The sequence below is a fragment of the Leiobunum rupestre genome, chromosome 5 (genome assembly GCF_980474605.1).
Source record: "Leiobunum rupestre chromosome 5, qqLeiRupe1.1.hap1, whole genome shotgun sequence".
NCBI classification, from domain to species: domain Eukaryota; kingdom Metazoa; phylum Arthropoda; class Arachnida; order Opiliones; family Sclerosomatidae; genus Leiobunum; species Leiobunum rupestre.
Window position 1 is genome coordinate 29658688 of NC_143388.1, and position 27969 is coordinate 29686656.

At 39.5% G+C, this 27969-nt stretch overlaps 1 protein-coding gene across 5 annotated transcripts; it reads left to right on the top strand.

Annotated features, from left to right (window-relative positions):
- Positions 1 to 488: 488 nt before the first annotated feature.
- Positions 489 to 27953, top strand: LOC149944082 (uncharacterized). Of its 5 annotated transcripts, XM_090174574.1 has the most exons (14): positions 489 to 753; positions 9205 to 9296; positions 13141 to 13542; positions 13602 to 13899; positions 13964 to 14347; positions 14433 to 14585; positions 18911 to 19465; positions 19666 to 20754; positions 22243 to 22397; positions 22510 to 22627; positions 24124 to 24200; positions 24275 to 24377; positions 25617 to 25681; positions 25741 to 27953. In XM_090174574.1, the coding sequence occupies exons 3-14, from the start codon at positions 13180 to 13182 to the stop codon at positions 27625 to 27627; spliced, it is 5247 nt and encodes a 1748-aa protein (XP_090030700.1). In that variant the 5' UTR covers positions 489 to 753; positions 9205 to 9296; positions 13141 to 13179; the 3' UTR covers positions 27628 to 27953. The 5 variants fall into 5 exon arrangements, with proteins under 5 accessions (XP_090030700.1, XP_090030699.1, XP_090030703.1 ...); XM_090174573.1 differs by lacking the exon at positions 9205 to 9296; XM_090174577.1 differs by lacking the exon at positions 9205 to 9296 and having other exon boundaries at positions 24124 to 24176.
- The last annotated feature ends 16 nt before the right edge of the window (positions 27954 to 27969 follow it).

A 27969-nucleotide genomic window follows, 5' to 3' on the forward strand; every position in this document is an offset into this window, starting at 1 on the left:
TCCTTATCTAGAATTGCGGGTAAAATTATTTGCAGCCTGTATAATCCGGAGTTTCCATCGAAGATAAAACCCGATTGATTTGTGGGTTTCCGTTTTTACGGTAAAAGGCGCGCTTTTGGAGGAGACAGTCACTTTCGTGACATAAGCGACTCTTTTATCCACTGCCGACGAGAGTGTCAAAGTATAGCGTCTATAATAACTCACGGGCACACCCACAAGCGTGCCAACTCGGGACCGGCGTCTCCATTGTTTCGCAACGTAGCCAAACAGTTAATCTTGGCAGTGAGGGGTTTAATTAACGGCTGTGACGCAAAAGCGAAGACCCACCGAAAAACTTCGGGGTCGGCTGAGGAGAGCTGAGCTGCCAAAAATAGACGCGGCAATAGACGCGCTAGAAATTAACCGTCTTGGGGGAGAGGACGCGAAACCTGGACGCGAAAAAAAGCGTTTTCGCGCCACCCAACGGAGACGAGTAGAAACGTCTCGGAGCAAAGACAGAGTCGGGTTTGTGGCGAACGCGTTCGGGACCCGCGCCTTTTCCATCAACATCCAAACTAAGCTACGGTGTTGCGCGCCCGCGTTTGTGTCTTGGTTCGCGCGTGTCCTGGTGCGGAAAACGACCGATTTCTACCGATGAACCGTAACGCGTTGGGAATATCGATGGAGCGCAATTACGAACGCAAAAGTGTCCTGGAAGAACGAGCCGGCTTGTCCAATTTCGGCGTGTGAGAGGGTCCTGGCAAGGAGCCATTGGTAAGTAGAAGCGAACTCCCGAGCGCGTCTCGAAATTGAAGAAAAACCACAAGAACGCGCTCGTTAACCTCGATTGCCGACTTGATACCTTTGCTCTATCCTTTATGTTGCTTATATAGGGACATTGTAAATATAAACTAAGCCATCCAACGCACGTCCGCGAAAGGGCGGAATAAAACTTAAAATAACCGTAATTGGAACTGTACGCTTAATTAAAGTCAAAGGTCAATTTCGGAGAATAGAGGTTCGCGGGATCATTTTAATTAGAGTCTATGTTTCGCCACAAAATGTACCTTTGCTCCTCATTACATCCGTAAGATAGTTAGTTTAGCAAATTCTTCCCATGCTCCTACGATCGTCTGATAAAATACGGTTCTTATAAGGTGGTTCTTATTAACCTACAATCGTCTTTCTGGTATATGGTTGCCAGTCATAGTTTGTCAAAAAGTTAACTTTTGAAGAAGAGCTGGTGCAAAACCACGATTAACTTTTGCTACATTGATTAGATTTTATTTTATATAATTCTAACGTTATATTGTAATTCATTCTTCTGTTTCACTTAATCTTACGAAATATAACGATTTTACAAGCGTATAAGTTTTAAATGCTAAAAAAGTAAAAACTACTTAGTAAAATGCGTTTCGGTAACCTTCTCGTCTGCAAATAGCATGATTGTAAAAACACGAGTTAGGTTTTATCAGTAATTTATAAATCAGAAAATAATAGTTAACGACCGAAATCTATCGCTACGCCCTCTTTCGGTGACCGTAGAAAATATTTGAAGGTGGCGTATAAGCAAACATTATAATCGGTAGAAGCTTTAGCAGAAGACGGAATCTTCAGCATCGCAGCGCCACCTAGACTCGTTTGCTGCTGAATATACAATATTCCCGTAGTTTTGAGAAGGCTGTAAACATAATGTAATAATCAGCTAGGCACCACCTAACGACTTTTAAAGCCCTTAAATCAGGTGGCAGGGTTACAACGCGTAGGAGTAAATCTTTGGAGACCCGACAAGATACTCCAGTACAAATTACCCGTGCATCCTAAGGGTCCTGGTTTTAGGCCCTTCTTCCAATTCTTTTCCTGAAAACGTATAGTGGTTTCTAGTTATAACGACTCTCTTGGGGTTGGTAATTACTGTTTTCCCGGAGCCCAGGCCCCTCTCTCAGTGGCCCAGCTCGTCTAACAGACAAAAGTTTCTCGGGTACTTTCCTTATTAATAATTCCGCTATTAATCTAGAGATGGCTGTTCGTGCTAGTCGCCATGACCGGGTTGGATCGACTTATACGTAGCACACGCAATAGTTCTTTCTATAAATGTTTTACGCTTACCCAACTTGTTAAAAGTAGAAGTATAACATGTTGCTCTTTCGTCACAAGACTGAGCTTTGGTGGAATTATCTTAGCACGCGCGATTTGCACGAGCGTTAGAAAATAGGAAGCTCCTCGTGATGCGAGCGCGCGCTCGTAGTGTTTAAGAAGGTAAATACAGTGACGTAAGAGCTACATTAAAACAAGAAGGCCATGTTACTTTATAGAAAGAACTATTGGGTCTCTCCTTAGATTATTAGCCATTAGCTTGCCACTGTAATAACAAAAATATAAACAAAATTATAAAAAATTCAGTTTTAGTGCTTACATGTTGGATCATAAAAACGATATTCTTGTAATGTTTGTAAATGAAAGAGACTAAACCTAAAGACAGTCCCTAATTTCATTGTGTGTTGGACCGATTGCTAGACCCATTTTTCTCAAATCTAATCAAGATGCCCCGGGATTCGTACCCTTGTCCCAAGTTTATCTATGAAAATGTGTAGATATTTTAAGTAATAACGGCTCCCTTGTGGTTGGGGATTACTATTTTTTTGGGTCCCGGGTCCTCTCCCGATGGCACAACTCTTCCGAAAACGAAACTATTTTGAATCGGTACTTCGTAAAAGATAGGCCTATTTGCCTCTGCAAAGAAACGCCGATAAACGCGGGTTATATCCCGAACCATTGTGAGGACTTGGCTGCCAGCAGAAACAGTGGTAGCTGTTTGGTGTCTTTCCAACTGGCGTGAGTACGAAGTACAGATCTAATCCATAAAGCTCGGGTGAATAGGAGGAGGGTACACCGCGCTGGCCAGAGAGCAGTTTGACTCGTCGTCGCCGGCTAATGACGAGTAGCGGTGCTCCTCGGAAGCTTCCAAAACTAACATTATTATTGGTAACCGAAACCCAAGAGAATATTTATCCGAGGTACAACTCCCCGCGCACTAGATACAAGTCCCCCCTCCACTTACAGACATTGAAGGAGAATGAGGGGGAAATACCGGTGACGCCATCTTCCGAACGTCTTTGGAAGGCAACCCTTTTCCGCAAGGGGGAGTGAATAATGTTTTTCTTTTTGTAGCGCGCTCTTTAAAATCAGCGCGCTGCGTAAAAGAGATTTGAAGAGAATGGGCCGTAGCCGGGTGGAGGAATTAACGTCAAACCGAGAGGAATTCCTAGCATTATTCGAGTCGAAGGATTTCAGCTGTCGTCGTAATGCGGTCCTGCCCGCGAAGCCATCGCGCGTTCACCATCGCAACGGCAAACACAAGCCCATACCGTTGTTCTCTTCATCCGGGCTTTATAAGGTTCTCGACTGACAAGCCTTGTCTCTCTTTCCCCAATCGTGACATTCGACCCAAAATACTCGCTAGCCCGTAACTAGGGCTATAAAAGATCACCCACGTTAACGAACCAATATATCTCACCCTACTCACAACGCCGCTTTCATAGTCTTAATTACCAAACAGCGCCTACTGCATTAACAAGGCCTAAATTTAGCGACGTTTTGTCAAAGTACCTTGCGTAATTTTCTAAATCAGACCAGTCTACCTTTGTTGTAGAGCTGACAAGGCCGTGGTTGTTGTAGCCCAGTTTCAGTGAAATTTTCTGGAACAACCCGATCTCACTGCTTCGGTTGCTAAGGATATGCTATAGTATCCACCTACTCCAAATTCTTGTCATAGCAGACGAAATTTTGCAATTACATTTTTATCTCAATAATCGTTGCAAAATCATTATTTAGCAGATCTACAATAGTTTCTCGAGTACTTTCCTAATTAATATTTCCGCAATTAATCTGGAGATGGCACCACGTTTGCGGCTGCTTCGTGCTAGCCGCCATGACAGGGTTGGATTGACTTATACTTACAAGGAGACTAACCGAGGTGTAACACACCGATTTTGTTCAAACTCGGGGGTTTGGTAGGCCTTAATGAATCATGAAAATTCCCAAAAGGAAAAGTTTCAACGGGCATTAGTTTTGCCATGGCAACCGAAAATGGTTTTGACAACACGAAATCAGGGCTCCCAGCGATTTTTTTTTAATTATTATAGGAATTATAGGAAATTTCATAGAAAATATAAGAATTTATAGGAACATTTTTAGCCAAAAAATAGTAATTTATAGGAACATTTTAGCTAAAAATAGGAATTTATACGAACAATTTTGAAAAAAAAAGGAAATTATAGGAGTATATTGAAATTAAAGGAATATATTGAAATTATAGGAATTTATAGGAACTCTGGTAGCCCAACCGTTGATGTTTTCGGGAACACCGGACCTAAGCCAGAGCTAAGATCTATTTAGAAGGCAAATTTTTCCCAAACGTTAAGGCTGTTTTCTAATACATTATTTTTAAAATTATATTTCCAAAAAATTTAAAAAATTTAAAATGCAAAAACTGGAAAAAAATTATCAAAATTGACGAAAAAAATATTAAATTGATCTAATTTTCCAAATTTGATCAATTGAATATTTGAAATTTTCCTTTTGGGAATTTTCATGATTCATTATAAGGCCCACCAAACCCCCGAGTTTGAACAAAATCGATGTGTTAAACCTCGGGTAGTCTTCTTGTTAGTTTATTAAGCATAGCTTGCCCCTGTAATAACAAAAATATAAACAAAATTATAAAAATTTCAGTTTTCGTCCTTACATGTTGGCTCATAAAAACGATATTCTTGAAAAGTTTATAAATGAAAGATACTGAACGTAGAGATTTCATTGTCTGTTGGATCGATTTTTAGTTATAGTTTTCTCTAATTGTTAATTTAAGTTGGATTAAGGTTAGGATACGGTAGTTTAAGGTTAGGTCACGTTCAATGAGGTAAAATAAATAGAGATCCAAACAAATCTGGAATTCGTGGGACACGTTTTATTTGAGTAGGAGAATTAGGCTTAAGTTTCATCTTTATCCAATCATGTTGGCGCCATCTGTTTCTATAAGCAGAGAATTTTGCAAAATATATTAAGGTTTAGTTTTCCAATAACACGATAGATGGCGCAAACACGATTTGATTAAGTTCATTTACTACGCCTAACTCTCCAACTGTCCCGCGAAACGGTAGGTCCTGGAAGGCGGATTTGGATCTCTATTTGTTCTACCTCATTGGTTACGTTACGTTCCCATATGAATACTTAGATCACCTCATTCTGTACAACCTACACTCCTATAGAAGATCCCCATACACGTTTAGTTTTCGAGGGCTGCCTTAACCTGTGCTACGAGTGAATTTTTGAAAAATGAAAATATTAATAATAAGCATTATAAGAAAGGGTACAAAATGTAGTGCAGTCAAAGAAACGCCTAAGTGGGAATTTGAATCGAAAACCCCTTTTTTATATGGCACTGCCTTCCTATCTTAGTCCAATTAAATTCGAAATTAGTACGTATAACATTACGTATTTCAATGTATTTGGACCAGATATCATTTTGTAACTGACATTTATGAATAATATTTCTTTTGGATGAAAAATAATTATTTTGGATGAACAATAATTATTTTGGATAAATAATAATTATTTTGAAAGAATAATAATTATTTTGGATGAATAATAATTATTTTGGATGAATTATTATTATTTTGGATGAATTATTATTATTTTGGACAAATAATAATTATTTTGGATGGATAATAATTATTTTGGATGAATAATAATTATTTTGGATGAATAATAATTATTTTGGGTGAATAATAATTATTTTGGATAAATAACAATTATTTTGGATTTTATAATAATTATTTTGGATTTTATAATAATTATTTTGGATGAATAATAATTATTTTGGATGAATAAGCATTATTTTGGATGAATAATAATCATTTTGGATGATCTAGAATTATTTTTGATGAATAAGCATTGTTTTGGATGAATAATCATTTTGGATGAATAATAATCATTTCGGATGAATAATAATTTTTGGATGAATAATAATTTTTTGGATGAATAATAATTATTTTGGATGAATAATAATTATTTTGGATGAATAATAATTATTTCGGATGAATTATTATTATTTTGGACGAATAATAATTATTTTGGATGAATTATTATTATTTTGGATGAATAATAATTATTTTGGATGAATAATAATTATTTTGGATGAATAATAATTATTTTGGGTGAATAATAATTATTTTGGATAAATAATAATTATTTTGGATTTTATAATAATTATTTTGGATGAATAATAATTATTTTGGATGAATAAGCATTATTTTGGATGAATAATAATCATTTTGGATGATGTGGAATTATTTTTGATGAATAAGCATTGTTTTGGATGAATAATAATCATTTTGGATGAATAATAATCATTTCGGATGAATAATAATTTTTTGGATGAATAATAATTTTTTGGATGAATAATAATTTTTTGGATGAATAATAATTTTTTGGATGAATAATAATTAATTTGGATGATGTATAATTATTTTGGATGCTATATAATTATTTTGGGTGATATATAATTATTTTGCATGACTTTTACGTATTCTAGATGATATAATTATTTTGGATGATACATAATTATTTTGGATGATATATAATTATTTTTTATGATATATAATTATTTTGAATGATATTTTCGTATTCTAGATGATGTATAATTATTTTGAATGTTATTTAAGTTATCTAGATGATATATAATTATTTTAATTATATTTACGTATTCTAGATGATATATAATTATTTTTAATGATCTTTACGTATCTGGATATATAATTATTTTTAATGATATTTACGTATTCTGGATATATAATTATTTTTAATGATATTTACGTATTCTGGATATATAATTATTTTAATCATATTTACGTATTCTGGATATATAATTATTTTAATGATATTTACGTATTCTGGATATATAATTATTTTTAATGATATTTACGTATTCTGGATATATAATTATTTTTAATGATATTTACGTATTCTGGATATATAATTATTTTGGATGATATATTTGTAAATTTTTTATGAAAGTATAACGTAGGTGGTTTGCTAGATTCTGTAAAAATAATTACTTTAGGCACCAGTACATGTATATGAAATACCTCAAACAAGAAAGGTATTCACTTTCAAAGAGTGCTAATGTTAATTGCCTGAAACATGTATCTTGGCAAGCTCACCTTGATTTTTATTTATCTACTATAGAGGTCGGCGTTTGGATAAGAATTAATCACTTTATCTTTTTTTATCCACAACCGACGATGATCCGAAAAATTAAATTATTTTTTGCATGTTAAATCCCTTTCTCTCCGTGGATAATATCTATAAATAAACAGTTAACCGCAATTTTTATGCTTAATCGATATTTTGGCAGTTACATTATCTGTTTTGGTAGGGTCAGTCCCCCTATTATCGGACAATTTATAGAAAATTCATTTTTAAACTAAGGTAAACAGCAGAGAGCCTTTTTTAAACCTCAGAACTATGGAATATGGAACATTATTGACTAGATGCTTTTGAAATTGTTTTTAAAAAAATATGTAAATTAGTGCTAAATTGAAAAATGAATTGGCTAGTACGAGTACCTATTATCGGACATTTGGATAATGAATCGGACACCACTGGTCCTTTTATCGGACGATGTACCTTTGGTTCGGACATTAGGAGCTAAGAACCGGACACACGAACTTAAGTTTCGGACACCAGTGAATTCTAGCGGGACAAATGAACTTACGTTTCGGACACCGGTGCCTTTCAACCGGACAAAGGGCCCTTAAGACCGGACATTGTCTACATTTCCACTGGTTCTGACTTCATCTAGCGTGTTTCGGGCCCTGTTAATAATAGAGCTTCGATACTGGTCCTAGACATCACCGGGTTTCATTGCGGGCCCTCTTATTAAATGAGCTTCTTTAAGGCCCTGTACAACATCGGGCTTCGCTGCGGCCCTATTAATAATAGCTCTTCATACCGATATCATGGGAACTCGTTACGAGCCCCGGTATCAGCAGAACCTTTTATGGGCTCCTGATATCATCAAACCTCGCTACGGGCCCTAGAAAGCTTTGAGCATCGTTGCAGGCCCCAGATTTTATCGAACCTTGTTATCGGGCCCCAGATATCAATTAAATCGTTAAGGGCCCCAGATAGCATTAAACCTCATTACGGGCCCCAGATATCAATTAAATCGTTAAGGGCCCCAGATAGCATTAAACCTCATTACGGGCCCCAGATAGCATCAAACCTCATTACGGGCCCCAGATAGCATAAAACCTAATTACCAACCCCAGATATCAATTAAACTCGTTACGAGCTCTAGAAGGCATTGGTCCTATATTTTGGCCCCTAGACATCATCGAGCCTCGACAATTCACCTCGGATTACAGGTATTTCGATGTAAAATGAACTGGTTCACACTTCTCAGTTGTAACTAATCTAATCGTTCTAGTAATAATTTTTATGACCTTGACGACTTGGTTCAAGGGCATTGTATTTTCGTTATTCAGTGACCCCCTAAGCGAGAGTTTAGGTTTTTCCTGAATTTCAATATCTCTCGTGGTAGTGTCCTAAAGTTAAACAAAGACCAAATATTCTAGAGGGAGGTCGTTATCTGGGGGGTTTCACCCCTCTGACGTCGGAAAATGTCCTCCCCCCTTATTTAACTTTATTTAATGAATCGATTCCCATTTATTTTCCCTTGTTTATAATTTTTTTTACGTTAAATCCTTATTTCCCTGAACTAATATTCATGATAGATGTCTCACAGGCAATCCGAAAATTAGTGTAAGACGTGTCCGATAATAGGGTTTTAATTACAATACGTAATCGAATTGTTTCTTTGCAATAAGAAAACGCAAAGCCATTTTTACTATAAAACTTTATAGTGAAATATTCAGTCTTTTCATTGATACCAAGAATGTATAATTAACAACTACTAAAGCACTTGAAAATAATATCCAAAAACCGGAGGGAAAGTAATTTCCTCTCCGCCTTCTTAATTTAAAACAAAGAAAACTTAGTGACCCTGTTTCGATGCTGCTTTCTTCTTGCTACAGGGGCCGGCGCCCCTGTTAACTATTCTGAAATATAAATGGAGATACAACCTACAGAAAAATGTATTTTGTTTGGTTTTTCTTTCGCGGGATTTTTTTGTATGATATTAAAAAGAATTCTGTCCGATAATAGGAGCGTCCGATAATAGGGGGACTGACCCTAGTCATTAAGGATTTCTATCAATTTGAATCCAAAATTCGCCAGATTAAATTTTCAAATTTAAAGTAAGTAATTTTGAATTTAAATTTGATCAAAATGTTTCATACTGGTTATTGACCTAATTCGATGTGCAGGTGAATCTACTAAATTACATAAGCCTGAATGCATTTATTATTTGCATGATTTATAATTTTATTTGAACACATATTGATTACAGAAATTAACCCCGAATTTATTGTTACATAAACTACTTTTATGTACAATTAAAGAGCATGAATTTTCATATTTTAGGTTATTAATTTTTGTAGTTGTATAAAATACGTTTTGTTTTTTAAATATACAGATTATAAATGGAAATTTGTGTTGGTGCAATCGATCTTATTAAACCTATTATTACCAATAAGTACGTGTTTAAAATGAAATAATAATTTGACGAATATGATAAAACTTTAATTTATTGGTACACTTATTAATAACAGACGCGCATATTTTAAATAAATTGTGAATAAAATCACAAATTTTAAGAAGTTTTATTCAATCATCTTACGAATCAAGCAAGAAATTGAACTAAAACATTAAACGCACCCTAAGCCTTAACCTTTTAAGTATAACTTGAATGAAATTTCTTCGCTTAAGTATGTCACTAAAGACAAAAATCTCTTAAATTTTATAACGCTGATGAAGGCAAAAAGAAGTAAAATTTTCAACGCATGTTATTTTTCTTTGGAAGAGAAACAACGGTTTAAGCGGGAACAAAATTAATGCATTTCATTTCTCCGGTTCTCATCTCCCGAGCGAATCAAAACGGGTAAAAAGATACAATTCGTACGAACGTCACTCGACAGTACTGCTAGTAAAACTGCGATCACAATCTGCTTAATAAACGCAGTGACGAGATACACGGTATCCCGGTATAATCAAGCGAACGCTTGAGACTAAGAGGAACGTAATAGAAATTGCATCGAGACCAAATGTGTAAAAATAGCTATTTTCTCCAAGACGAGCGAAGAATAAAAAAACACACTCCGCATCTTCGCAAATCTCTCTTTCCCACACAGAACGTCTTTAATACGTTCCTTTCCCATTTGGCTCGATTATGGAGGCCGCCATTACCAACGCCAATATGACACGCGGGGATAATCGCGGGCTTCCAAAATGGCCGCTTCCAGTCAGTCGCTGAAATGGAAGCCTATTGGTAAATCGTATTAAAAATCCCAGGATTCACGTCGTATTTTTAAGCAGCCACCTGGGAAACCGCGACACGCTTCGAAAAATTGTTGAATTTATGGGCTGCGTCCCAATGGGCATATTTTGGGAAAATAAGACCTTTATGGCAGTACGGATTTTCTAATTGGCATTTTGAATAAATACGAATAAACGCCATAAATTGCGGATATACAGTAATAATAATACCGTCTAATTTTAGATTGGCACCGGAGGAATGTAGAGCGAGTTTACGAAATTCAACTGTGTCAAGGTATTTTGATGGGACGCGATTCGCCGTTGTAGTCGCTGAAGATAAATTAAGAACATTTACTGGGAATAAAAAGCGCGGGTTATTCCTTTTCGTTTTCAAATGATTCGCAACTACCTGTTGACAGATATAAAACGGGTCGCCTTGGTTTGGCCCGCAAAAACGTAAACAACTTCGCCTCTCAACAAAATCCATTTTAAAACTTTGTTTTAAAAAGAGCCACCCACTCGCTAAGCAAATCCTTTTACGAGATAACCAATTACCATTGCCAAATATTGCTCAGGCGTCGGGGATAATCCAAGAAGGGAACTCGTAGGTTTTAATGGTCCGTACTAAAACGATCAGGGTTCAAGGATCCAGCATCTAAAAATAAAATGTATCCTAACATTGACTCATAGACATTACAGGATATTTTCACTTAGCCAGCTGGACAATAAAAATTTGTTCGAAGTGCCAATCACTTCCCGTAATCGGAGCTTTGACTTACTTAGTTACTAAAGCGATTGCGTATTCTATTTCATATGCCCATAATCGGCGTACAAATGTTAGGAAACAGCTAGGCTAATACCCAAATTAGACAGTCGATTAGAAGATACTGTGGGGTGGCGGAGTGGTTAGCGCTTTCGCAGAATGAGGAGCCGGGTTTGAGTCCAGCTTCCAATGTAGCGCATGAAGTCGTTTTAGGGTCGGGGTACGGTCGAAAAGTCGTTTTGCAGTCGCCGACCAAAAAACGTCCGAACGTTTTTCGACACTAAAACCGTAAATCCTTTTTGGGACTATTTATGGTCGGTATGCCGACCATTATCCGACTTAAAATAGACCTTACATTTAATTATTGGATTCGACATTAACTTTATGAAACATACCATTTGTATTTAGGAAAAGGGGATATTTTAATTATTTTCTGACTATTTGATGATTTTCTGAGATAATGTTTTATTCACTTTTATTTTTTCTTCAAACTTATTTGTATTCGAAAAACGCGGCATCTAATAATAAGATCAGTTTTGGGTCGGAAATAAGCATTAATATAAAGTCGGTCCGACGTCGTTTTGGAGTCGGTTCTTAGGTCTATTAAAAGGCGGTAAAGAGTCGACGTTTTGTGGTCGACCGACCCTTTTACCCTAGCACATTTCGACCCTAAATCCAAAGGTCGGCCAACTTTAGTACTGTGGAGTACCTTTTGCCGACGTCGGCCCGACTCTAATTTTCTACAGTGGAATTGTGGCATTGGGTGAAAAACAAGGAGAGTACCCGAGGTGTTTATTGCCGATTTTGTTCAAAGTCGGGCATGATGTAGACCAATATGAGATATAAAATTTACCAAAAGGAGACGTTGCACTACCCATTCGATTTGTCATGGCAACCGAAAATGGTTTTGACCACTTAAAACAAAAAAAACTACCCTTTAAGAAAGCATGATACGAAAATGTTCAAAAAAATTTGAAAATCACAAAATGGGTAATTTTGGACCACATTTAGGTAAATTTCATCAAGTTTCGGTAAATAGGAACATTTTAGGGATAAGATTGTAACATTTTTAAAATAAGGAAAAAATCTTATTTTTGTTTTAAGTAGTCAAAAATATTTTCGGTTGCCATGGCAAATCGAGTGGGTAGTGCAACGTCTCCTTTTGGGAAACATCGTATCTCATATAGGTCTACATTACGCCCGACTTTGAACAAAATGGGCAATAAACACCTCGGGTACTCTCCTGTAAGGACACGGACATGGCTAGCTCTTCCCCGAATATTTCGGTTTACCCTTTTCCATAAAAACTTGTAGAGGTTAACGGTGATAGTTAGTGTGTGCTGCTGCTGGCTCGCGTGGCATGCAGGGCTGGTCATCACCTTTCTACGCAATTTTACCAGGCCACCTGAATTATTGCCATTATAAAAGTCGCTAGATGACTTGGGCCTAAGGTGGTGCCTTGGGTATTAGCCTAGCTGATTATTATTTTAGAAAAAAAGATATATAGTTTTGGAGCTCGTTTATTTTATGTTTACCTAGTGCTCGGAATTATTTATTCATTATCCACAAATTTTCCGATTTATTTAAAAAACGTTGGTAAAAAGAATATCATTTTAATAATGTTTTTTACGCAACCAAGCATTTATTTGAATAAAAGTGATATTTATTTAAATAATTGTTTGTTTTATTTAAATAATAGGCTTATTCACTTTCGATTATTTAAACATTTTACAATTTTTATTCAACTATTGGTTATTTAAATAAATATTATTTAAATATCGCCGAGCTTATTTTATTCATGGATAAAAATTAATCGAAATCCGAGCACTATGTTTACCATACTCAATAATATTGCAGTTAATTTATTTAGCTTATGCCTACCATATTTTATTATTTTGCCTGGGCAATATGTTACGTTTTAATAAAGGTATTAATAGCCAACTTCCTGTTACACATTTAAACAGAGCTGTACTGAAACAATTGAGGTCAGAATAAGCGCCACGATGGAAGACGATCAAGACGGCGACGATGTTTTTGTAGATTCCACGGACAGTTTTTTGGGACAGCAATCTAAGGGTTCTTCGAAGCTCAGAGTACTTCGGCACAGCGACGGAGGAACCAGTGGTGTTTCTGAAGCGGCGTCCAACGACGAAATCACGCCGCAACAGCCACCGGAAGCGAGCTCGAGCGCGGCCATTGAAGATGCCTTGCGCTCGGAACAAGAGTTCATGGAATACGTCTTGACGACCATGCCATCCGTTGCGGAGAAAATTGTCCATAAGACTTCGACGGTCTCGGAACCTAGCTACTGCATCCTCAACATAGACGACAGTTCGCCCATCAGGAAAACGAGTTCCAGAAGCGCAGTACGTACATATATTTATCAAGCGATAACATTTATAATTAAAGAAACCCGTTCTTGAAGATGAAAGGTAACTCTAAAGTTGGCCTGGACCATTTGGATAACTTGTGCAAGTTGATGGAACAGTTAAGCGAGCTAAGGGAAGCCAATACGAAGCTGCAGAGACGAGTCCAGTATTTGGAAGACGTAAAAACGCTTCACGAACTAAAGCGAGAGGTCAATGAGGTCACGGAGCCGTCGTGTCAAGGGCTAGAGGTCAGCTTTTGCGAAATGGACAAAACTAAAAACTTATCGGGGAGGAGTGATGAGCTACAAGAAGAAAAGTTTAAAAGGAACCAGAGCGACAGAAGGCACCACGGAGGTAAAGTACACTCGCCCACGACATTACTTTCGTAATTACGTTTGACTACAGCCTTTACTCGCAGGTGGCCTGTACAAAAGTAAAACGTCACCAGCCATAGCGCAAGAAAGGTTAAGAGAACGGAGCAAATCTGTAGGGCACGAGATAATCGATTCCAAGTCCGGTAAAAAGAAGTTTCCAAAATGGTCTCGCGTGAAAGAAGCGCTGGGATGGGAGAGGAGCACTCCGGTCAATTACGCGGACAGAAGACAAAGCGAACGACAGAGGTCATCGCCTCGACAAGCGCAGAGGCAGAGCCGACAAGGAAGGGGAATCAGTTCGGCCTCGATGTCGTCCGGTTCTAAGGGCCAATATTCTCAAGCGGAATCGCTGATCAATCCCGAACTACTGTTGTTGGCTTCGTCGTCCGAAGACATAGGAGAGTTCCAATCCGATCGCCTCAGACTGGGTAAGCTAGTTAGATTTCTGGTTGTTTAAACCTTCCACCCCTAATACACCTACGCCGGGGTTCGTTGGGAATTACTCCTACAAAGCGCTACGTTTGATAGGCACGAAACGTCACACTTCGGCGAATATTCGCGGAAGTCTGCAAGCACCCGTCCAGGACACGCGCCGAAGGAAGTCGACGCCCAGTCCTACTAGTTTGGCGCAGGAAGCCCTTCAACAGGAATTGCGGCTTGGCCAAGGTGAGTTTGTCATTACGTCATCGCTACTAGGAGGCACTAACAGCAGGGTTGGCAAAAAACCGTTCTTTTGTTGAAAAGTCCACTGGTATGTTTTTTTGCAGGTTAAATCCGGACTTTTGGAGTTTTATCCGGATTTTTCAAAAATCATACATTTTTCTGGTTATTAATAAAATAAATAATAAAATAATAAATCAGCTAGGCATAAAATAGTGTTATTTTCCTTCCTCCACTATGATGCCCACCCGCTTTTGGCATCCTACACTATTAGTTTTACTGTTATTACACTTAATTACGGAAACTATAGCTGCTTGAAAAAAAATCAGTCTAAATAACTGTTATTTGCTTATTTCTGGCACTCCAAAATCATAGGCCGTCGTTTGCTATACAGAGTCAGTCTCACAATCTCACTCATACGAATCATATTAGGTGTTTTAATTTGTTTATTACAAGCAGTTTCTGTAAATAAGTGTAATAATTGTAAAACTAATTGTGTAGGATGCCAAAAGCGGGCGGGCATCTTAGTGGAGGAAGGAAAATTGATCCAGTATGGACCAATTTGAGAAATAGATTAGGATACGAAAAAGCAGAAAAACTTGTAAAGATAAACAGGTATGGTTATCACCGTGCCAACCCTGACTAACAGTCTTTAACGGAAGTTGAAAGCGTCCTATACGAGATTTACGAGTAAAGGCCTTTTCACACGAGCCAACTTTTTGATCCAACTAGATGAGTCAACTTGAGTTGAGTAAACTAGTTGGTTCGTGTGAATAAAAGTTCGATGAGTTGATCCACCAAAAAAGTACGCCAGAAAAAAATGGATCACTGATCTATTTTTGCTGACTCAGCATTTTGATTTGAAAAGTTGGCTCGTGTGAAAAGACCTTTAGATTAATAAGGCAAATTTTTGTCAGTAATTGCAACAGTAGACAGGTTTCGTTCTTCTGGAGCTCTTTAGCACCATGTATAAATTATGGCGCATAACGGCACCAGGATTTGGTTTCGCGAACAGCCGGGTTTGATCCCAGCTTGTGGCACTGGGTGGAAACTCGGAACCACTCCTTCTGCGTAGAGTTTGCAAGTTCTTTTCCCATTGGGAAGGGACTCTCCGGTAGCCATGTCTCGATTTTAGGGGTTCGAGTCGAGTCTCGAGTTTCTAATATTTCCATTATCGAGTTTCGAGTCGAGTTTTATTTTTTTCCCGAGTTTTCCTGTATTTATTCTTAGCTTAATAAAGGGTTTCGAGTAGTTGAATAGTTAGGCTTAGCTTTCGAGCACTCGAACAATTAGGCTTAGCTTTCGAGCACTCGAACAATTAGGCTTAGCTTTCGAGCACTCGAACAATTAGGCTTAGCTTTCGAGTACTCGAACAATTAGGCTTAGCTTTCGAGCACTCGGAAAAATTAGGCTTTGAACTGATGAACTACAATTTGAAATTGGCTTGGAAATTTCCTTATGGAAAAATTATTTCTGTGGCGTTTCTTAGAAGCTATTTCACGGTATCACAAAAGTTAAACAATAATAATGTTCCTAAGCCTTTGCCAATCACTGAGATATCTAAACGAAAGCCAGAACTTCACACCGGACTAAAATTAACAAAAGACTGATCTCAAAAACAGGGCACGCTATGAAACAGGTTTCATTTTCGGTTTCATTTTCATAAGGCGCATGCTTAAAAAATCATATCCAATCAGGAATAACCGTACCCTTTAAAAAATGAGTGTTGTTTGGCGGTTTTTTCAAACCACGCGAGTAGTGCCTTGGAAAAAATAGACTCGGAAAAATAAGCCTCAGCCTCAAATGAGTATTCGAAATTTTTTCGAGTTTTTCGATTTGGGTTTTGGAGTACTCGATCTAAGTACACGCACATGGCTAGTTCTCTCCCGAATTCTTCAGTTTCCTATTCCATAAAAACTTGTTGAGGTTAACGGTAATAGTGAGTGTAGGGAGCTGATCAATTTGAACAAAATGGGTTAAAATGAAACAAAATGGCTAAAATCGAAAAAATGTGAGATAAAATTTAAAATAGTACAAACATTGAAAAAATATTTCGAAATTGTTTGAAATAAATTATTTTTTCAAAATGAAAAAAAATAATAAATTTTAAAAAAATTGATCAAAAGCAGTAAATTTGATCAAAAACGATTATAATTGATTGAAATAGATTATTTGTGAAATATCCGAAAAATATATAGATAAATTGGTGTATTTGAAAAAGAAAATAATTTCGGTCAATTTGGTCAACAATGATCAAAATTTTGATAAATAGATAAAAATAAATAAATTTTTTCAAAAAACACAATTTATCTGTATATTAATCTTATTTTACACAACTTATAAATTTCAATTATTTTTTCAATTTTGATCGAAACTACTGCTTTTGATCAAACTGGTACAAATTTATTCAATTTTATCAATTTTTTAAAAAAAATTATTTTATTTCAAACTATTTTGAGATTTTTTGTAAAATTTAGTCATTTTTTATATATTTTTTAATTTAAAATTTTGCCTATTTTGATATACTAATTCGAATTTTGATCATTCTTGACCAAATTGACCAATATAATTATTTTTTCAAATAAACCAATTTATCTATATATTATTCCTATATTTCAAAAATAATCTATTTCACTCAATTCCTATGAATTACAATCGTTTTTGATCAAATTTACTGCTTTTGATCAAATTCTTTAAAATTTATTATTTTTTTCAGTTTTTAAAAAATAATTTATTTCAAACAATTTCGAAATATTTTTTCAATATTTGTACTTCTTTAAATTTCTCTCACATTTTCCGATTTTAGCCATTTGGCTTCATTTTCACCCATTTTGCCTAAATTGATCAAAATTTTATCAATTTTGATTTTTTTCGACACTTTTTTATCTTTTTTTTCTATTTTTGGCATTTTTAAAATTTTGAAATTTGTTCAAACTTTTCACATGGGGGCCCCTAGGAATCGGTCAGAATCCCACGTTATTTTCAATGGGAAAATTTCAATTTTTTGTTGTCAAAAAAAGATTTTCGTTGCCATGGCAAAACGGTTGCCCATTGAATAAATTCCCTTTAGGATTTTTCACGTTACATATAGGTCTATCAATGCCCCGAGTTTGAACAAAATCGGTGGGTTACACTTCGGGATGTCTCCTTGTCAGCTAGGAGCAACAAACACAAGGAGAACGCAGCTAGCCTTTAAACACGCTAACGAAGGGTTGTGTACGAATTTCATTGGACGAGCGTCTCGAGCTTTTTACGCTGAACGTTTTACGGGCGGCGGGGAAGACAATTTCCGAATTTCCCCCTTCCGACGGCAGCAGGCGCTAAAGCGTCTAGCCAATGAAAAATGTACGCAAGAAAATCCACGACTTTTGACGGGTTGCGTTCTCCTTGTGTGGGGTGTTGTGTTTGTTGCTCCTAGTTGTCAGTAATGAAACAACAGGCCTCCCAGCTATTATTTTTTTAATAATTATTATATTACACAGCAAATATAGAAATTTATAGGTAAAAATCACTGGAAAAAATTGGATTAGGAACATCTTCCCCATAAAAACACTTGTAACAAAAGTCAATTACTTTAAACCTTAATTTTTTCTATTACATTTAATATTGCTCCAATATTTACTTAAATCGTGTTTCAAAATTAAAATAGGAAAAAAAATTAGTTTTTTGTTTAAAAAAAAAAGATCAGATTCCATACGAATGCCATAAGGCTGCTTAGAGCAGCCATGTAAATAAGTGCTAACCCCAGTCCTAGAGGTAATATACATTATTATTTTCAAGTGATTATTATTATTATTAAGTGATTTTTAAGATTTCCTATAAGTTGCAGCAGCGAAATGCGAACATTATGGTTTGGGTTCGTGTGATAAGTAAAAAAGAACTTTGTAAACAAATCGAGGTAACCAGCGTAAAAAAGTAAACTTAACAGTATTTAAAGTCCCTGCTGCTTGGTTTGGCGCTTGTTGCAGCCTACTTCCAGGGGCTAGTAGGCCACACTTTGAAGCTCTCTGGCACTCTTTTAACTCATCCTAGGAAAATGGGAAAAAACCGGCATACTCAACTCACCCCCTACAACACCTTAAAATATTTGCATAACCTTTTGAAACACCCTGTATATCTGCCTATTTCTGGTGATGCTACTGATTCTGGCTTTCCTCGATGATCCGCGGATGTCAGTTAAGCCATAACTAACATAACAACCATACATATAACCTCAGTCGGTGAGAATAAGGCCCAAAAAAAGGGGTGGTAGCCTCGTAAATCACGTATAGGCTAGTCGCCAATTTAAAATTCGACTTGGCATAAACTAGATGACCCATTATTTTTTTCAGAGTTAAGGTTAAGATGCCAAACTTTGGAAAGCGGAATGGATCCTGACCAGGCTTTGGCCAAATTGAAGAAATCGAATAAAGGCCCTTGGGGTAGGGTGAAGACCATCATTCAGACCAGGAGGGACAGTCTTAAGAGGAAGCGCGGCAAGGGCGAAGAGCAGCCGGGAGAAAGGGCCAGTTCGGCGGTCAGCGTCGAAATATCGCTGGCCAGCGAAGGCGAAGGTGATTCCTGTTCGTACGATCAGGACACGCAGAGTTTGCTCTCGGAATCCCGAACGGAATACGACCGTTCGTCTCCTCGATACGGGGACAGTCAGTGGCGGGACAAAAGGGACAAGGAGGACTCGGTGTCGTTCGATTTGGCGGAGGACGAGGGTTCTATGATCGCGTTGACGTCTTCTCCTTCCATGAGAAGGAAGTCACGCTGGACTAAAATGAAGCGAGTATTTGGAGGCAAAAGGGAAGACACTAACTACTCGAGATCGGTGCCATCCAGCCCGGGTTCCAAACCAGATGGCACGGCCTTTGATTTCGAGAATCTCCCCGACGACGAAGGTACCAGAAATACCATATGCCTAAAGTGTTTTTTTGCTATCAGGCGCAATGTGTTACCGGCGCTATCGTTGAGTAGAATGGTAACCGGAAATTCTAAATCGCGAATGGGGGACACTAGGCTGAGAAAAACCGCACTGGAGCTTCGCCAAAATGGCAAATTGTGCAGTCAATAAGTAATGATTTTTCTTACGTTATTTCAGACGATACGCACGAAGCCGACAGCCCCGTTGCAACGTCCAACCAGTCGTCGGGTAACGCGGCTTCCAGCAGCGAAGGAGAAAGACCAGTACCGCCGCCATTGATTCCCTGCGGATCGGCGCCGGTGGCTACCCTGGTTCACGAACTTCAGAGTAACTTGAGCGACGATTTCAACAAGAAAATTCTCGAGTGGGAGAAGATGAAAACGGCGTCGGTGAGAAGCCCCGCCAAATGCTACTCCACACCGTCAACGACCACGTCGAAAATCGTCCAATCCGCCCACGAAAATAAACAACACAAGACGGAGAAGGAAAAACTGCAAAAAGGCGAGAAGGCCTCCAAACAACGAGCGAAAGATTTATCGTGGTTGCAAAAAGAAATAGAGAAAGTCGAGAAGGAGAAGGAACGGCTGGCGAAGGAGCGAAAGAAATACGAGGACAAGGCGCAACGCTTGGAGAACTTGCGCAAAACCGTCCTGGACGCGAAGACGACCAATAAGAACGAGGTCTTAGTCAAAACGGCAGCCGGAGAGTTCAGATTCGAAGGTATTTCCGACGACTTCACGAAAAAACTTTACGAATGGGAGACGAAGAAAGGCGTCGGCCCGGAACTGTCGACCATCGCGCTTCTGGACTCCAGCCGACACAATCTGCGGGTCCACGAGAAAGGCAAGTTGCAAAAAGGAATTTCTCATTCCGATACCAGTCTCAACGACGTCTCGAGCGGTCTCAACCTGGCGCCACCGACGCAAACGTCGTGCACGTCCTTGCCTTCCCTGATGAAGGAATCCAATCTGGGCCTGACGGTACCGCCAGACCGACCGCATCCTTCCAGGGCTAATTCGGAACCGGATCTCTTCTCGAGTTCCGTCAAAGAAGCGACTCCTTCGTTGCATAGCGAATTCGAAGAAACCTCGCTAGCTAGCGCGGTCCCCACCGCGGACGAAACCTATTTGACGTTGCTGGAGAAAAACGCTTCTTTGCTGGAGGAGCTGAAACAAGAGGAGGCTCTGTGTCAAGGTCTGGAAACGGAGCTGCAAACGGCGGAGGAAAAAGTCAACGACATGACCTGGAAACACGAAAAAGAGATGGGTAAAAATATCCTTCTTTATTACCGACGTTGTCATCGGTAAAAATTGCTGGAAACGTTTTCGGTCTTTTCTAAAAAGAGCGAGAACGTTTAAGAGCAGCCCTCCTCCCTTTAAACGCGACTGAGAAAATCGCTCAACGTTTTAAGAAAAATAAGAAGTCGCTGAAACGTAGAGCGCGCCTTTTTCTCAGTACAATCATAAGTGGATAATAACATAAGTACGACACTTGCTATTCACCCAATGCAAATTTTTTATTGATAGTCTCTTTCGTCAATGACAACGTAAAGGCTGGTTTTCATTTGGGCAAAAACGCCCCGACGGTGAACGTCGACGCGAAAAATTCCCGTTAGGCCTAATGCAATATTTTTGCGTCGACTGTCACCAAGGATGATAGGAAGGGAGGCGAAGTAGGAGGGATGAACGCGCCAGCATCCTTGTAAGAAGTTTAGCGCGAACTCGGCGGGAAAATTTCGGAAAAATGGCGGTAAGATTGCGGCCGCTACGCTACGTGTTGCCGCCATTTTTCCGAAATTTTCCCGCCGTGCGCGCGCTGAACATCTTACAAGGATGCTGGCGCGTTCATCCCTCCTACTTCGCCTCCCTTCCTATCCTCCGTGCTGTCACCGTTGTGGCGTTTTTGCCCTAGTGAAAACCATTACGTATCGACGGACTGACAACTCTCCGCGAACTGCTCCTAGTATGTGGAGGAAGCCCGGAAAATCGTCGACGGTCCGCCGGCAGCCTTTTCGACGGACCAGCCAAGGCCTATTGAAAATCGAAATGCTTTCAAAGTATAAATAACGCTTACTTTTGGAAAATATTGATAAATTATTGAATCGGAAGATAAAAATTACTATTATAAGCACTGGCTCCATTTCAGAAGTTAGCTTTTTTCGAATTTCAAACCAAAACGCGTGTACGCTCGTATTTATCGCCAGCAGGGCCGTGCCAACCACGGAGACAGCGGGGCCGCCTTGCCCCGCTTCTATTTCACAGCAGGGGCGCTGCCCCCGCTACTTTTTCCCAGGGCGGACTTTTCGCAGAGTCGTCTCTCCTCCAGAGTTCAAGGTTCACTCAGGATAATTATTTGTTACGGACGGACTCTTACCTGTCAGGTCATAGCCGACTAGATTAATCTAGTCGGCTATGGTCAGGTTGACTAAACACGCGACACCCTTGTGTTGGGTTTTCTATTTCTCGGAATTGTTTCGGACGCAGCTTATTTAACAAGGTATGTGCTTATTATACGGTTTTTGCCCCCGCTCTCGTAAAGATGTTGGCACGCCCTTGCTCGCCATTAAACTAACCAACTATTTTGCCAACGGAAAGAGTAGGAAAGTACAAGTTTTATGTACGGAAACTTCTTATTTCGCAATCACTCCACGACAGACTATCATTAACCGAATTCGTTCTGTGTCATACTTATGTTTATTATCCACTTACGGTACAATATATAATTTCCAGCTCTGAAAGTCGCGATTGGTTTCAGATAATTACCGCGGGCAGCTCTGGGAAGTTCATCGACCAGGCAGCCAGCCGGGAGACCTCGAAGCCAGTATGAAATTAATCGCTGAACGCAAGAATCTGGTGGAAGAGCTGGAGGAGAAAGTCAAACAATTTAAAACGGAGCGCGACAACATAGAGGTAAGAGAGACGCGCCGGGTTCGCGTTGCCAATTTTTGTTTTTAAACGCGTGCGGAGATATTTAAGGAATACCGATTGTTTGTGGCATTTTTCTGGGTTCCTATCGAAACAGGGGATCTACCGGCTGAGGAACGAAAGAAGAGTCGAACTGGCGGCTGAGTTGAGCAACAAAATCAAAGAGCTGAGAGAAGCCAAGAACGCCGTCTCCGCCAGCCTACAACACTCGGAAGGTACGTCGTTCGCCCCTAACAACCTACGCGCGAAAAGATCATGGACCAAGAATCTAAGGGGACTCACTCTTCTCGATATTTTGACACGGTAGGCGTGGCCTAAATCGGAAGGCATACTGAGGTACGCTCATTGAGTTGGGAATATTAATCTAGAGGTCCAATCAAAATGTCGGATCTCAGTATTTCGCGAAACAAGTTTTTAAAAAATAAGAATACTGCCATCTGCTCCCAAATGACGAGAAAACTTTATCATTCTACCCGTGGCGCCGTCTATTTTCAATGGTTCGTTCAAATAAGACACGTTTTCCAGCAAAACTTTTTTTTCTTCAAAAATAATGGATGGCGCCACGGGTCATATGATAACGTTTTCTCGTCATTTTGGAGGAGACGACACATTCGTAATTTTCAAAAACTTGTTTCGCGGGGAGCAGATTTGATTGGATCTCTAGATTAATATTCCCAACTCAATGGGTACGCCAGCGGCTTTGAAACGCCTTCAGAAATTCTGTTCAACTATCACAACGAGAAGTTTAGTCGGGGCTTAGGCGACAGTACGTGCGAGCATAGAAACTACATGAGGAATAGCAAGAGTCGATGAAAAGCGTTACGGGCTCGGTACGGGCAAAAGGTTCTCCGTTCATTTCCGCTTGAATCTAATTGGCCGTCATTTCCAAAGCTTTTTTTTGATTGGACCAGAGAAGGGAGAACCTTTTGCCCGTGTCATCTTAGTAAAGCACTTACAATGGCAGGGCCTTCTATTCCTGTGGTAGTTTCTATGGTTTGAAAAAGCTATCAAACCGGAAGCGGGCAAGCTGGAGTTAGACGAATGTGGAACCGTGGATTGATATTTCAAATCTCAAGTCTGGATACTCTCAGGCCAAAACCGCTCTTGAGTCGCGTAGAACCTAGGCTTAGTTAATTAAATGTTTTAAGTTAAGAAATGAAATGTGTCCCAGTTAATTTTATTAAAAACCCTCGGCCATAAGCGGCTTACTGGTTATTTTTACTTAACACAATGGTTAACTACCATTACTTAAAGGCCTAGGATTTCTTCTGCCTGTTTTCCTTTAAGTTTACTTCCCGCCGCGCAAATATCCTGGTGGTAGGCCAACCACCAGGATATTTGCGCGGCGGGAAGTAAACTTAAAGGAAAACAGGCAGAAGAAATCCCAGGCCTTTAAGCTTTTAAAGAACCTATTTCACAAATAAAAGGTCTAAAACATAATAAGCTTAATCATTTAACGTCCAACAACGGCGCCATTTTGCCAAAATTGAACGTGGACGCTCCAGCTTCCCTACGAAACTTCGCCGAAAATCGACTTCAGCGACGCCAAGTTTGTCCACATTGAATTAAAATTAACCGTGATTTTCCTATTCCCAGTATTCACGCGTGCGTTTTAAAGCGTGAAGAGTGAGTCCCCTTAGATTCTTGGTCCATTTCTAAATCGGGCTTCCCTCGATGATTCAAGATCTCCTTTTCTCCCTTCTCTATTTAGGGCCGAGGGATGAACGCGGAGGCGGAGCCGACGCCACCAAGTTGACGGATAAGGTAATCCTGGAGGGGGAAACTACAGTAATTACAGTTTTCGATACCGTAACCCCGCACTTATTTGATAATTGAAAGGAATAAAATACTTAATGGAACAGGAGACTCCCGATGAAGGACTTGACCGATCGGACAATCCAGACTCGGAGGACAGGAAGTGGAACTCGATCAAGAAGAATTCTACGACGTCCTTCAGCGAACACGGTAGCGATACTCAACTCGTGGACAAGAATTGATCTATTTATATATAGAGATAATGTTTATATTCCGTCAATTTTTACCTTCGCTCCCGTTGCAGCTCTAGGATAAGAACCTGGCCCCTCCCCTTCAAACTCAATCAATTCCAGGCGGCGCATTATTGGCTCCCTAAATATTACGTCCTCTTGACGCGATTGACGTAATCTACGTATATCCGCGTGAGTGACGCGTTAAATAAGAAACGCCTCCTTTTAGTTGATTCCCCTGGTTCATGATGCGTCGCGACTGACGGAATATAATAATAATAATAATCAGCTAGGCACCACCTTAGGCCTAAGTCATTCTCTCTATACAGGGTGTCATCATTTGATCGGCCCCGGCATTTTTCTCAAAAACTATACTTTTTAGAAATGTGAAATTTTCAGTATGTACTCTCTCGGGGGAGATTGTTGTTTTTTGTAAATTTCTGAAAAATCGTGAAATTTTTCACGGTTTAGAAGTGTTAGTTTTTGAACGCTACAGGGTAGACGAAAAGTTTCAAATTTGATTGTTTTTCATGACGAATTATTTCAGTGACGAAATGTCCGATTTCCACCATACCAATTCCATTAAAGGTTTTCAAGTATTCTCTACAACTTGCTTACTGAAACTTCTCGTCTACCACGTAGCGTTCAAAAACTAACACTTCTAAAACCGTGAAACATTTCACGAATTTTCTGAAATTTACAAATAACAACGATCTCCCCCGAGAGAGTACATACTGAAAATTTCACATTTCTAGAAAGTATAGTTTTTGAGAAAAATGCCAGGGCCGATCAAAAAAGACACCCTCAGGGGCGTAGGAACAAGGGGGGAGCAGGGGGGCAATGCCCCTCCCAAGAATTTTGCTGGGAGGGGCAACTATTGTTATTGCCCCCTCCAACTTTTTGGTCTGTTGAAATCTTCAAAAGGCTCAAATGCTCATTTTAGACGCATATAAAGCTTATAGAACCACAACTGTGTTTAATTTTCAGTCTTTTCCCACCAATTCCAATAGAAATAAAAATTACACATGCACTCGGAGAAGCTACACTCCATTAAAAATTCAAAACCATTCTTTAGGCCCCCTTTTCTTTTCTCTTTGCCCCCTCCAACTTCTAGAACGTTCCTACGCCCCTGACACCCTGTATATAAATAGATCAATTCTTGTCGTGGCTAATTAGGTTATTATACGTATCTTTACGTAAATACTGTGGTTTTATTCAGGTGCTGATTCAGAAGATGAGCGAAGACGTCGCAGCGAATCCAGGGCTTATTCGGAACAGTCCGAGGTATAAACTAGATGTCATTTGAATGTGTTCTTTTCAAAATACGCGCATTCCCGTTGCAGTTTAATTCACTCATGCACGAAGCTTCGGCGTCCAATACGGGATGTTCATCACCCATGGAAGTTCCAGACAGTCTGTGCTCGTCTCCTAGGGGCACTTTTCCGCCTCAAATCACGGTTCGCAGAAGTTCGGCTGGTAACGTCAGTAGCCTATCGGGACCCGAGTGCAGTGAAAGTTCTAGCTTGAACGAAGCCGTGTCTTTAGCGTTGCGTCTTCCAACCCGAAGATGGCGAGCGGCGTCCTCGTCTTCATCTTCGGACAACGACGACAATTACTCGACTTCCTCGGACAGTTCCTTCCTGGAAGACATTCCCAGCAATCGTAAAAGCTGGTCCAGGCATCGACTCCATCGACAAGAAAGAACTGAAATTCCCAAAGAGGAAGAAGCCGGATACACTTACTATATCCCAATCGTTCAAAAGAAAGATGACGATGAGGTGGGCGGTAAAGACATAAATCAGGAAGAGACCAAGTCCGAAGAAGTGACCCCAAAGGTCTCCAACGCCAGTCAAAACGAATTCGTACCCGATGAAGCGTACTTGGCGTCTCAGAACAAAGACGGCGAAGTCAAGTTTCGAAGACCCAATTTCGATTTCTTCTTAACAGACGACTTAGCGACGCCAACGCCGCATATGGAGAGAAATTGGCAGTTCCAAACACTATCCGAACCGGAACCGATCCCGACTTGCGTTACTGAACTAGAGACCATACCGCCGGTATCAGTTAGCCCGGTGAAGTTCGAAATATTACCGCAATCGGCGACAGCAACCGTTGAAGACGTATATTTGCACCCGAAGACGCATCCCAAGTATTTCTTCGAGCCATTTACGAGCCTCACCGACTTGGCTAGGCCAGTGGTGAAAGACAGTCAATTACCCGAATCGCAACCCGTGGAAGTACCAATTACCAAAGAGGAACCGGAAGTATCGGTCAAACCCAAAAGCATCGCCAGTTTCTCTTCCTTGAAGCTCTCCGCGGATAGCCCCGTCATCAAATCACGAAGTCCACGAAGATTGAAGTCGGACAAAGAACGAAGTTCGTCCACTTTGGAAACCCCCCAACCAGAAACACCTACCGCAGTAACTAACGTACCTTCGTCGGACAAGTATTGGCCCAAGGTTCCAGTAGCGCCGAATCAACCCGCAACGTCATTAGACTCGGATCAAACGACCGAGAAAGCCACAGACCTCGTGACTCCAATTAAGTACCCCATTAAAATACCAATTACGTTAGAAGAAACTCCACAAAGAGCCACATCGACCGCGTCTGCTTTTAGTATTAAACGTGAAGCTCCGATCAACGCTAATTCAAGGGCGAAAATTCAAGCGCAAATCAAAGCCAAGGAAGATATGTTGAGGAACTACGAACTAGCCAAAAGTACAATTAATATTCCACCAACACCAACCGAGCAGCCGAAGACGGAAGAGAGTTCCAAAGTTCCCAAGACTATCATACATAAAATCGAGCTGGAAGAGTCGGTAGAAATAAAATCACCACCGAGAGCTCTACCCGACAATAAAACCACCAAAGACACGGATGAGGATTCTAGGAAATTCCGGATAGAAGAACGGAAGTGCGCTACTCTGGACCGCCAGCGTCCCGCGCCACAACCTGAAATAGCGCGTAGTTCATCTCGTGGATTCCTTCAAGGTAAAATGAAGAAACTGCAAAGGTCGAAGCAATCGGAATCCACTTCGGCAGTTGGGGCACTATGTCGGCAAAGCCTATTCGTAGCGTTTGACAGCCAAGATAAACCGGAGGAATCCGTGGTCCGTTTACCACAAAAGTCAAGTTCCCAGTCGGCCATCGGCGCTAAGAGTTGTCCATCTTCTCCAGAGACCAAACCGAAGAGCAGAAGCTGGTTTCCTAAAAATATCTTCAAACGGTAAACGGGTTTACCAATCCAACAGCTGAACGTACACGAACTAATTATTTGTTACTCTACTGTTGAGTGACATCCGGCAAGTTCACTGTCAACATTAATTTAGTAGAACTCGAGGATATTGCTTTTAGCGGTGTTGAATAAAGTTATGATGGCTAACTGGATATTTACATGTGTAACGTGACATTGACCTCGAATGGCCCTGAATTATCACGCTTCTGTAATTTAAAAGGATGTATTAACAAAGTTTCGGAAAACACATATCTTTTGTAACATTTTCATAGTTTTTTCTTTGAAACCTATTATATTTTGTAAATATGAAATAAAACGCTTTAAAGGTCGTTAATTT

Bases quoted from the DNA above. Each gene is read 5' to 3' on its own strand.
- LOC149944082 (XM_090174574.1), top strand. From the start codon at position 13,180: ATGGAAGACGATCAAGACGGCGACGATGTTTTTGTAGATTCCACGGAC. The intron at 20,755-22,242 runs GTAAAAATATCC...GATTGGTTTCAG, and splicing joins GAAACACGAAAAAGAGATGG to ATAATTACCGCGGGCAGCTC. The intron at 25,682-25,740 runs GTATAAACTAGA...TTCCCGTTGCAG, and splicing joins CTTATTCGGAACAGTCCGAG to TTTAATTCACTCATGCACGA.